The sequence below is a fragment of the Mycteria americana genome, chromosome 1 (assembly GCF_035582795.1).
Source record: "Mycteria americana isolate JAX WOST 10 ecotype Jacksonville Zoo and Gardens chromosome 1, USCA_MyAme_1.0, whole genome shotgun sequence".
Lineage (NCBI taxonomy): Eukaryota > Metazoa > Chordata > Aves > Ciconiiformes > Ciconiidae > Mycteria > Mycteria americana.
The window spans coordinates 180,893,935-180,906,330 of record NC_134365.1 but is presented as its reverse complement, the minus strand read 5'-3'; the positions used below and the strand labels follow the sequence as shown (position 1 = coordinate 180,906,330).

Genomic DNA, 12,396 nt, shown 5'->3' with positions numbered 1-12,396 from the left:
GAAACAGGAGCAGAAAAGCCACTAGCATATTGTAAAAATCAAGTAGCCACTGAGATGATAAAAAAGCTTGTGAAGACTTAGCAAGACTGTCAGAAGCAATCAACAAATAAAGGCTTTACTTAGAAGCATTAAAGGCTGAATCCTCAAATATCTGAGAAATCAGAGCCCAGGAGGAAAAAAAAAAAAAAGTATTATCAGAAGAGAACCTGTCTGTATTCTTTGCTATTTTTAAACCTCCTCCTACATCTCAAGATTCCAGAATATTTTACTTTTATCTCAATGGTGTGATGGCGTGTTTTGCACAGTAGAAGGAAAAAACAGAATCTTGCAAGCAGTTACGAAACTTCTTAACCAAATCAGCAAAGCTGACTGCCATGCATCCCACTTTTGGAATTATTCTGTCTAACACAGTTGAGCTTAAGCAACATATTCAGAAGAATCTGAGTGGACAGTAGTGTGCAATACCTATCTAAGGGACAGAACTACCCACAGAGCAGGCTATTCTTAGGAAGCACGCAAGCCAAGTTAATAATCCTAAAAGAGTAGGCTTGCACATTTTGTTAATCTTTAATTCTGTAGGAGACCCGGAAAGGACTTTTTGCTCGCAAAGCTACAGCACTTACCATCATTAAGCAACTACATAAGCCACTTCATTCAAAGGAAAAAGTTATATACAAAATGCCCTGGCTATTCAGGGGGGTGAGGCAGAATAAAAACCCAACAGAGTCACAGGAAGGCAAACGTGTTCCTTTCTAGTGCTTTGAAAGGAAGTTTAAATTTTCAGGAAAGTAATCGTAACAATAATGGATATGCAGGAGGAATAAGATTCTCTTCTCTCTAGCTGCAAAGGTGCTAGAAATTATCAACTTACCCTGCAGGACAGGTCAACATCCTTGTATGACCTGGATATACTAACTTCAGCATCTTCAAGGGCATGCTGTTCAGCAGTCCCTTCACCACTACATGAAGAGGTATACAGCAACATTTATAATGTACCATTGAAGAGAAAAAGACTAGGAGATTAACTCACTCCAACTCTCAGTTACACTTCTCAGCATATTCACATTTCAGATTTTGTTTTGCTTAAAAAGAATTGTACTTTAAAAGTAAAGCAATTCCTTCTGTACATATGAAAGGGGAGGCCTTGCTGCCCATTTAACTACACTATGGTAGGACAGGATCTTCAGGCAGTTAGATTTTCCAGTATGATAACTTGTTTATTTCTTCCCTCCTTGGTTGATGGATCAGAACTATTCTGAAAAATGGTCCTAGGACATGTATTCAGCCATTTTACTATTTCAACTTTGGAAACAGAAAGACAGGAAAAAGTTATTTTACCAGTCTAAGGAATATCCATACTGAATTACTTCCAGATTCAGTTATGCAAAATGGCATAATAAATATTTGGCAAGGAAAGCACCTATTCAATATTTGTGTTTAGACATGGATGCTAAGACAATCTTGTAAATTTTTATTATGAAAAAAAGGCTTCATCTTTCCACACAATTATTAATCTTTTCTATTGTGGTTATCTTGATCAGGAAATAAATGAATTTCTGGAAGTTCAAGAAGTTAACTGTCCCTTATTAGGAGACTCCATCATCACTTAGATGCTTCCTGAATCTTTACGAAGACTCTGGAGGAACTACATAGCCCTTGCATTTTCTTTTCCAGTCATTCCGTAATTTCTGCCAAAAGAATGCATATACAAACCATTCCCTGGATGAATGTCACAGTACATCAGAGCAACTAGAGAAGTTTTTCCTCCTTTACAAGAGATTACACTTGTGAAATCTTAGGAAAAGATTCAATCTTCAGCAACTTGTGGGAATAATCTCCATAGCCTCTCTCTTACTGAGCTTGCCAAGAATATCTAGAAAAGGACTCATTTGTAAAGAAAACAGACCAAACTTTTTGGAGTCTCTCACTTAGAAAAGGAAGAGAAATATGAATTTGTTCTGATGTTTCTTCTTGAAATATAGAACCTTGATTAATTTAGAAAAGAGATAAAAAGAGAGTGTGGTGGGTTTTTTTAAAGAAAATACCACAAAGGAAGTTGAGTATCTGTAACAGAAATGGTTAGAACAATTCTCTTAATTTTCATTTCCAGATGGTGGTGCAAGGGGGAGCAGAAAGGACTGCTTTGCTTTCCCCTGCATTGTTTAGAAGACACTGCAGAAGCCATAAGAAGAAAGAAAACCTCACCTTCTATACCTCAAAAAAAAAAAGAAAGCAGATGAGCCACTGGAGTCACAGCCAAACAAAGGAGGGTTCCTCTCTTTCTCAAACAAAGCAGTGCTAGTAACAATCTAATAAATTTTCTTTTTGTGGAACAGATACTGAAATCTGAACCAAAAAGATGGAAAACTGCCTTAGTATGACTGAAGCAGAAAAATGTTGAATGTTAAGTTTATGTTTATTTTAAGTTTTTTTGTCGGTTTTAGGGTTAGGGTTTTGTTCGTTTGTTTGTGGTTTTGTTGTTTTGCTTTGGTTTTTTTTTTTAATATATCACCCAATCTGTTGGGGGATAAAAGCTTATAAATATATGTATTAGTGAGAATTTATCTGAATTAGTATTTGTATACAAACAGCACATACACAATGGCAAACGAAGTACTGTACTATTTCTTTTCCTGAAGTAAAACTTTTCAGACTCTCATAAAATGTTTGTTCCACTTGTATGATTACTACGGATATTACAGTCTTACCTACAAATTTGCAACATCAAAACCTCAACTTTCATTAAAAATACTATTACTGGCTGTTTTGCTCTGAAATGAAGCTTGAAAAGATCATCCATGTTATATAAAAGCTTAAAAAAAACCCCAAAACCCAAAAAACCCCAAACAAGCTTCAAGTTTGGTTTCTCCCCCCAACAATGCCACTTGATTTTGTGCCCTGATTTTTGACTAATGACACAATACTGCAAACCAAGCAATAATCTCCATTTCACTGTAAACCTTTATTATACGATTGTTTTCATTTCAATTATATTCAACTCAAAGTAGTTATTAACAAAGATTTTTTTTAAAAAAATGAATACCTCAGTCTGACCTTCATGGGCACTGGATTCATGAGTGACACGAATAGCCTAAAATTAAAACATATTTCAATCAGACTTTAAATGAGAGACTGTCAGTGTTTTAAGAATCACTGTATGCTCTTCATTTTATCAAATGTCATAGATGCAACTATTTTTATTCAGTGCTGGTAATAAATAAATTAAAAAATTTAATGAACAAATAATCTCCACTTCCAAGGATCTCAGAAGACCAATATTTCAGTTTCATCACAGTCAATTCAAATCAAATACCTAACAGTTTGTAATGGCACTTTTACACACAGAAAACACTATGGGCAAGTGTTTTTGTTATATATCACTTCTAGAGCAGACAAAATACTTTAGATAGAAGCTCTGATCAGACATCTTGTGTCCAACATTTCTACAGAAAATGTCACCGAACCTCTACTGTTTCTGTTTGTTACTACTTCCCTCAGCCACATGTTAACATCCTTATTCCTGAGGACTTCACAATAAGCTTAAATTGAATTCAGACTTGGAAATCATCAAGATTTTCACTTTGAGAGGATCGGCATTACCCTCAAAAGCAACAGCATCGTTCTCCCCTTTCACCACTGGCCAGATGTTTCTGTTGCATCCTTTCAAACAGCACTATCGATCTGGCTAACCACACTATCAGCTAGCTCATCTAATTGTTTGGGGTGGTAGGGGAAGGAGATTATATTTCAGCCAAATCAGCTCTTTGTGTGCCCCAAACTGCTAGAGCCAAAGAGAGATTACTAGAAGGCACAAATGAAAGGAGGCGGCAGAAGGACCATCCTTTCAGCAATAGCCTCAGATCAGCTTAAATTGACCATTAAACTTCATCCTGAACCCACCAAAAAGATTATGCACACATTTCTCATCCATTTCAAAGTCATTTTAAACTAAGCCAATGAATTAATATGGATGAGGAACATTGACAAAATCCATTCTGCTGACTGAGCTATGGACAGGCAGAAATACTTTAAACTACCAAAGCAGGCTTTTCTTTGCAGCAATTGTCTGATCACAAGCTCACATGTAAAATCGAATTGTTTAAGTGCTTCGCTGGATCAAGTCCTAAGGACAGTACCTGCTCATGCCAGCAATTCTTACACCATTTTAAATAAAAGTAAAAAACACATGATACTAACTTCATAAGTTTCTAGGTATTTGGCCCTCTCTTCAGGAGTCATAGATAATGAATCTTCTAGGAACTTTTTCAGTGAAGAATTAGTTTCTTAAAAAAATAAAAAAGAAATATTTAGAGTCATGCTTTAACTCCAACTACATTCAAAGCTTACAGAATTCTTATATCCAATCAAAGATTTAAAGATACAATTACATCGTAACTTTGAGACACTGAAGGCTGACTGCAAGAGGAATTGCTACCTGCTGCAGTTTGCAATGTTTTGAGTGCTTTAGTTCATGGATTAGTATGAAATAAAATTTTTATAATTACAGGTAGAAATGCTCTTTGAATAGAGATCGTCCTTTATGAATGGTTATATTCAGAGAAAATAGTACAAAACTTATCTTTCCCTCCATGCCTCCCCACAGTTAAGGAAAATAAGGGAAAAGCCAACCAAAAAACCCAACCAACCAAAAAAAACTTACCAAAGTTCATTTTATCTCTGTTGTTTGCAATAGCATGAATTAGCCCAATTGTTCCACAAGCATTGTTAATGGTCTGCTTCATGAAATACACTGATGATTTGACATCTTGCCCCTTAGCTTTTATTCTCTCTTCTTCTTCTGTTCTGAAGGTTTCATACTAGAAGGAAAGTTACAGACATTTCACAAAGAGTACAAATAGATACTGGCTACATTATTCAAGCAAAAATAATTTTGAAAAAGCAACAGCTAACTAAAAAAACCCAAAACTCAACTTGTAATTTCAAACACTTAATACATGTGGTCCGACAAGTATATGTAAACACACAACTGAACAGCTCTGTATTATTTCTTAAACCACTGCCTTGTCACTAGCCAAAAAGCCGGTCACACTTGAAGCATCATTTTGAAAGATGTGTTATCTAACGTAATTTCAAAAGTGTTCAAAATATTCCCTTGATCTGAGCACCTGTCGCCGTCTCTCTTCAATCCAACAAAAAGTTTTTAAGGACAGGGGTCTCGAAGCGCTATCAAGCAAGCCGTAATACTTCAGGTGTTTAATCAGCATGAAGCATTCTTGCAAGTTCCATTTTTACACTTCATTTTTTCCAGGAATATAAAATAAGGTTTATATAATGCTCACAGCCTCAAAACAGGCCCTTCAAAAGTCATATTCATAAAGTGAATGTTTATTTTCTGTAGTAAAAGAAATAATTTAGTTTGATTGAACAATCTAAAGTACTTGTTTTGTAAAGATCATAACTGACTAAATCTGTTACACTGTGCAACAGTGTGTTGGCTTTCTGGGGTTTTTTTGTTGGTTGTGGTTTGTTGGTTCTTTGGGGGGTGTTGTTTTTGGGGGTTTTGTTTTGGTTGGCGTTTTTGGTTGTTTTTTTATTTTAGGATTTTAATCTCAAAAAGAAAAAGAATGAAAGAAAACTGCAAAAGTTCCAGACAATGCTGTTCTTTCCTCCTCCTTTGCCTCTTTTACTAGGTACTTTTGCAGTCAAAAAAAATATTGAAGTAGATGGGCTTTTTATACAAGTATGACGAAAGTAAAGTTTGAATGCATAATGTTATCAAGGAACTTCCTGAAAACCCATGAGAAATTTCTCTCAGACTCTATGTACCGTCAGTGACAAACAGAAACAAGAAATTTTTCCAGCATTATGATTTCACACTTGCAGCTTGTCTGAATGGTCTAAGTAATAGCAAGAGCATTTACAAAGCATTTTAATTTGACACCACTTATCTACAAGTTAACAAAAATAGCTTTAATTGAGAAAATAAATTTCATAGAGCATAATCGGACAAAAGTTCAGATTAGAGAAAGTAAACAATATAGCTGCCATTCACTCTCTGCCAACCAAAATTAACTCCATGGCAAAAATAAATATGTAAATGTTGAGAATACCAAAAATACAATGTTAAGCAAGGGTTAGACCAGATCACCTCAAGAGGTCCCTCCTAACCCAAGCTATCCCATGGTATGTGTTCCTTGGACCATGCCCAAAATGCCCAAGACCCACAGTATTCACTCTGTCTAGAACCTACAATGCAGACTAAGAAAGTCATTGACCTTTAAACTGGACAATAACCCTAAGATTATCTGTATGCTAACAAGAGCATCTTGCCCTAAAAGGAAGTTCAAGCAAATTGATATATAAGAAACATGAAAGGAAGGAACTTCTAGACAGAAGAGCAAAGACATGATAGAAAAGTGTTTACAAAGACAGCAAAATTAATTGAGGCACACTTTCATAAATGTAGACACAGCCAAGAAACATAAATAAATAATAAATTAAATAAAAGCAGACTATAAGAGGCTATATGGAAAGGGAGACTGAGGAGGGGAAAAGTACTCCAGAAACACAAAATAATGCTCAAGAGGCTTGTGGAGTTCACACTGAACAACAAAAGCTTCAGAACATTGGGACTTCACATGAAAGATTCAGCCTTCCACACTCAGGCTAAACAGTTGATAGAAACACTTGTGTCCCTTATGTTTCTGAAGGATTAACATACTGGAGAAAATCTCAAATATTTGGCTGGTGGTCAAATTTGATTGATTGATGCAACAGAGCATATGCTGTTTCTCTGGTTCTGTTTGTCATATGCTTCTTCAGGATGAAATCGGATACACCTTCTGGAACAAGAGGAAAGTTGTTCTTCCCCATGGGATGATGCTCCCATAGCATGATCCAAGAAAGGAAGTTTGCACAGGCAGGGAGGCAAAAGAAAAGTGACAGTCACAGAAGGAGCTCAGACCTGTAGATCAAGCAGCCAGAGAGAAATCACAGCACACAGAAAACAATGCCTCAAAGGTGCCAGAAACGAAATTTCCTGAAGACAGGTGAGGACAGTTAAGAGTTTGCTTAAATTCAAAACTATCAAGGCTGAAATCAAGCCTGAAAAGGACTGCCTGCATAGCTGTTTTGGAGAAAACTGAGAATGCAAAGGTTTACAGGACCTAATGAGTAAGAGGACTGATCTAGTCACTCTTCCTTCTATTTAAACAGGTTTTGTTATAGAAGTTAAGCTTTAATAGCTAACTGCTTTGTCCTTATAAACCATGTGTTCTTTTTGAGAAACACATTTAAAAGGAAGAAGTTTGGGCAGATTCACCTCAAACTTTTTGGCTGACCTTATCACAATCACATGAGATTTTTATAAATGGAAAGATCAATATGAATCACACATTTCAACCTACATAACACTTGAAGGAGATATGCAAGATGGATGTCTTCTCTATGTAGAAGCATATGATGAACAAAATAAATAGACTTCAAGATATAACCATCAAGTATTTCAAAGCTAACACAGAGGAAGAAGGGAGGGGAAATTCTCTTTCATCTTAGAAATATGCCCCATCTGTCCAAGAAGCAAAAGCCATATTGGTACTCATGACTGAACTGAAAGTGGACTGAAGTTTGGTCAGTGCAACAGTATGAAAACTCAAAAAGTAGTTGCATTTGATATAGTCCTACACCCTATCTCTTATTTTGCTTATCCTATTGTAGCTTTCTGCTAAAAGTGGCAGAACTGAGCCATTTTACAGTGCACATTTAAAAAGAAAAAAGCCTTAAATTGTAATAGAAGAATGTGAGGCGTACTTCTCTGTGCTTCTACATTAGCTTTTCCCACTCCAACTTGAAAAGAAATTGGAAATACACATGTAAGGTTATCAAAAGAAGGTTCTCAAGGGAGCATTTTGTTGTTGTTGTTTTTAAGAAGTCTCTTGAATAAGGTTTCAGTCTCATCTTGATTCCATTATGACACCAAAAGTACAAGATTCAAACTGTTCATTCCCATTTCGTTTACAACAAAAGTGATTAACTGATTATTAAATAAACATTTACCTTTTCTGTTATTGGAAAGAGAAGTAGCACTGCACAGACAGGTCTTGGCACCATGCTAAGCAGTTCTGGTTCCATACCATAAACATCTACAAATTGCCAGTCAGGATGTATACCTAACTGTTTGAGAAACTGGAAAAGAAAAAAATAGAATAATATTAAATGACTATGCTCATATACCTATCTTTTTAGAAGCATAACAAAGTATTTACAATGTGAAATACATTGCAGCAACCCATACTTTCCAAAATCTAAGGAGAATAAACAAGATTCAAGTTTTAAAAAATAAGGCTGAATAAATCGTAGTGCTAACAAAGACACACAAAATCCCCATCTTTTATTTATTTAAATAGCTTTATGAAAGGGAAGTGAAAACACTCCCAGCACTATTTACTAAAGCATTAAAGCATTTCAGCCATTTTGAAAGTGTTTTGTCACAAAATAGAAAAGTACTGAACATTCACTTTTACTAGAAATCATAGGTCAGAGCACATATGAATAAACTTATGATATTATTTGACTCCGTGAGTACTTCAGAATACCTGACACCAGTGCTCATATTGGAGCTGCTGGGTTTCAGCAATTCAAAAAAACTGTGATCTTTGATGGCCTTTTGAGCAAATAGACACAACATACATATTTTAGTAGGTGTACCTTTTAAGGTGGTCTTTTACATGAAAAATCCTTTCAAACTACGATAAAGTAACATATTTTGAAGTAGACAAAGATTAAGCACCAGACAATAATCATGAATCTTCAAGTAATACTCAGTTGCTTCTTTAGAACTTCTGAACGGCATCTCAGCCAAAGGCTTTTTGACCATCTTTCCTATGCTACAGCTATATGTCACAATACAAAAAGTGATTTTGGATCTTTTACCTAAGATTAAGCCACTTAATAGGTGCTACAGTCTCTCTTTCCTTATTAAGCTTTGACAACATTAGCCTACAATTGGGTGCTCACTTTTTAATCAGATATTCTTCTTTTACTCAGGTAAGTTATGTACCACAACAACAGTTGCAGAATTCGTAACTATATATGATCTAAAACAATTTGAAATACTTGTGCTATTGGAGTCTAGAAGAACCTAACTGAATTCAGAAACTATTGTTACTATACACACACTGACCATTCATAATTATAAGAAAAAACTAGTTGTACACTGTGGCATACACAAATCCTATTTTGAAACACTACTTCTACTGGTAAAAGAAATACTTTTTGGAGAAAAACTTAAATATGTAGGAGCCCTATGTATTTTCCAAAAAGTTAACATGTCACAGCTTAGTATATTTCTGCTGGAAAAACCATATTCTGTAGCAAAATCTTATCCAGTCACCTGGGGCTCTCGAGTTTAAACTAAGCAAAGTCTGCTGATAAACAGCTGCAAATTTAAATGCCTGAAAAAACATGCAGCAAGTAATATTCCTCTACAATCTCTAATGGAAAAACAATGAACTTCTAAAGCATTTCTTTAGCCAGCTCTCAACAAAACTCAACTCTGCAGTTCCTAATACTGTTCCCAAAAGCAATACTGTAGAAGACCAGAGTAATTTGCCCATTATCTTTCTTAGAGGGGCAAGATTACTTTAAAAGCTTCATCATACTTCCTGCCCAACGCTATTTGAGGAAATCTATTTATTGATACATTTGCAGTAAAGATGCTTAAGAATCACATAAGATGATAAGCCTAAATGAAAGGCATAGATGACTCTTCTTTCCATAATCCACCTAGTGAACAGGTTTACACATATGCACAAGAATTCAGTAACAGTTATGCCATGTTTGAGTAGATTCATACCTACATAGAAATAACTGTAAGAAATACCCAAAATTAATATTTTATTAAAATAAAACACGAGAACATACAACGAAATACAAGTGTCTTCGTTTAACATGAGATCCCTTCAAATACCAGTTTCAACTTGTATTAGGCAAGAGGCAAGGTGGTTGTCTTTCAGGAGACATAGCCAAGGGGCTGACTCTCAATATTTAGATATATAAAGGAGACAGTTTCTACAAAGGCTGAATGTATGGACAACAAGTATTTATAAAGAATAAGGAAGATTTTTACCAGTAACACTTAGGAATATCTTCTACAAGGGGGCAAAACAATAGAAAATATACATACCCTTAAGTCTATTAAGAGAATGAATCTGCAGTTTGCAGACAGTGGTTTTTGTTTTTTGGGGTTTTTTTGTGGGGGAGGGCGGGGAACCCCACACTTTACCATTTTAAATGCATTATTCTCTTTCCATTTTACACTGTAAGACACGATATCAAAACCAAGGGCAAGTAAAGGCAATTTAAGTTTGAAAAAAGATTAGAGCATCTTGGAAAAACTAATATGGCTTTCTGTGTGTCTACAGTAATAACCTATGCAGTTCACAAAGCTAGTTCAGTATTCGATTCTGGCTGCACTGCAAAATATGGAGATTTTCTTTTCATAAGGCCATGTAAATACTTCTCCCCATTTTTCTTTTTCTTACACTACCTACTAATAATGAAAAACATGTATTGACCATAAATTCAAAGAAGAAAAGGGGGATGAGGGGGAAAATAAAGTGTCTTTATCAAGCTCTTAAGGAAACTTTGTTCCCTTATGTAGAGGTTTGTGGGACTGGGCACAAGTCATAATTAAGGCTTTGCAGAACCTACCCTTTTTGACTATTTTAAAAAACAAGGTAGTTTTGAAGTACAGTAAGAAAATCCACTCAGAAGATTGCTTATGTAATACACCGAGCTCTTTTGGTTCTGTACCACCTTTAAGTCTTGCCAAGATTGGGAAGAAGACCAAATTATTATCTTTTAATGAAAATGGGGAAAAGGGAAAGCGTTAAGTATTTACTAGCTAATGAAACAGAAGACTGTATTTTGAACTCTTATTCTGACCCTCTAGGTTGTCAAGATAATTACCACTTTGTGAATAACAAAAATAAAAAATTCCGAAGGGGAAGGGAGTATGTGTATGGGTGCATTAAAATATTATTTGTACTTCTAGTACTTTTCTTATGAAGGCAATGACTAATCTTTCCATCATATTTACTGCTGTTATTCAGAACTGTGGGAAAAGTAATGCAACTGAAAAAATACCATTTATTATTTTGCTAGATTACATGAAACAAAGGTACAAAACCCCAACAAAATAAAAAGAACACTCACCTAGAAAGACCCCACAACCAGAAGAGACAAATATTTAGGTTCTCCTGTGTTGTTCTAGACCACTAGGGAAAACAAACCCAACCAACCAAACAAAACAAATCAGAAAAAAACCCCACAAACCCTAAATCAACAAAATGCTCCCTAAACCCAAGAACAGCCACTCAAGACTCCTGAATGAAATATTCAACATAACTAAAACTTCACACATATAGGGTGCCTTTCATTGCTCATGTTACCATACTGCCTAGACACTTTACAATCTAAGAAACCGTAAGTTTCAGTATACAATGAGAGCAATGACTAGAAGTGATGGTCAGCACTACAGAGAACAGCAAGAGCATAGGCTTAGTATGACAGGCAGTGATCTTAACACACAAGTGGCCTAACAACTTCATTGTAGAATCATCAAAGAAAAAAAAAAACTAAGGAGAGACCCAAAATAGACAAAGGAGATATCTCTGTGTATCAAGAGGGTTTCATTCAGGCCTGGGAAAAAAATGATAGAGATATCCTTCTGAAAATTTAGTAAGTAGATAATAAAAACTGGCAGCATAAGCCCCTGTGTAAGAGAGACTGACAGATGGGTAACAGATGAACAATAGATGGCAGGATGGGAAGAACCCTTAAAACAAATGTCTGGAGCTCATCTTTAATGTGGAATCATGCAAAGAAAAAAAAGGAGATAAATCAATGACACAGCCAGATATGTAATCTTGTGCAACTGTGTTCTGAATGGATAAAAGCAAGGCAAGGCTGTATTTAGCAAGATCAGGGGAAGAAATTTTGTAGGAATAAAACCAAGTTGTTAGGAACCAGGGAAAGTTCTTTAGAGGGACAAAAATCCATATTAGATGTGACATAGGAAGGTCAGAAAAGAGATGTCACAAGCCACAGCTTCAATTTTGGCAAGTTACCCGAATGCCTTAGTAATAACTAAATTAAACCTCCTTTTTTTCCTCCCTCAGTCTTTTTCTAGCTCTTTCCTAGGCCAGACAAAGATGCTGGTGCAAAAAGGAGTCAGTTATGCACTAGAAGGTGAAGCAACCCCTTCCCCATGGACAAAAGCATTCCTGTTGTAGGACAGCAGGCAGTTCTGTATGCTTTTTAGACAGTGTCATTCATAGGGAGGGACCTCTGCTGCTTTGCATTCCAATTATTCAGCAATTACCCAAGCAAGTTTATTCTACAGATACCTACTGGACGGAGCAGTTAGGGTACTTT

General features: G+C 35.7%; 1 protein-coding gene across 1 annotated transcript in view; it reads right to left on the bottom strand.

Moving 5' to 3' along the window:
• UCHL3 (ubiquitin C-terminal hydrolase L3) overlaps positions 1–12,396 on the bottom strand; it is a 44,497-nt gene that overhangs the window by 23,635 nt on the left and 8,466 nt on the right. The window contains exons 3-6 of the mRNA XM_075488201.1: positions 8,017–8,145; positions 4,661–4,817; positions 4,198–4,283; positions 3,044–3,091 (exon numbers count right to left, since the gene is read on the bottom strand). Coding sequence (XP_075344316.1) covers positions 3,044–3,091; positions 4,198–4,283; positions 4,661–4,817; positions 8,017–8,145 — 420 coding nt within the window. The remainder of the gene's footprint in view (positions 1–3,043; positions 3,092–4,197; positions 4,284–4,660; positions 4,818–8,016; positions 8,146–12,396) is intronic.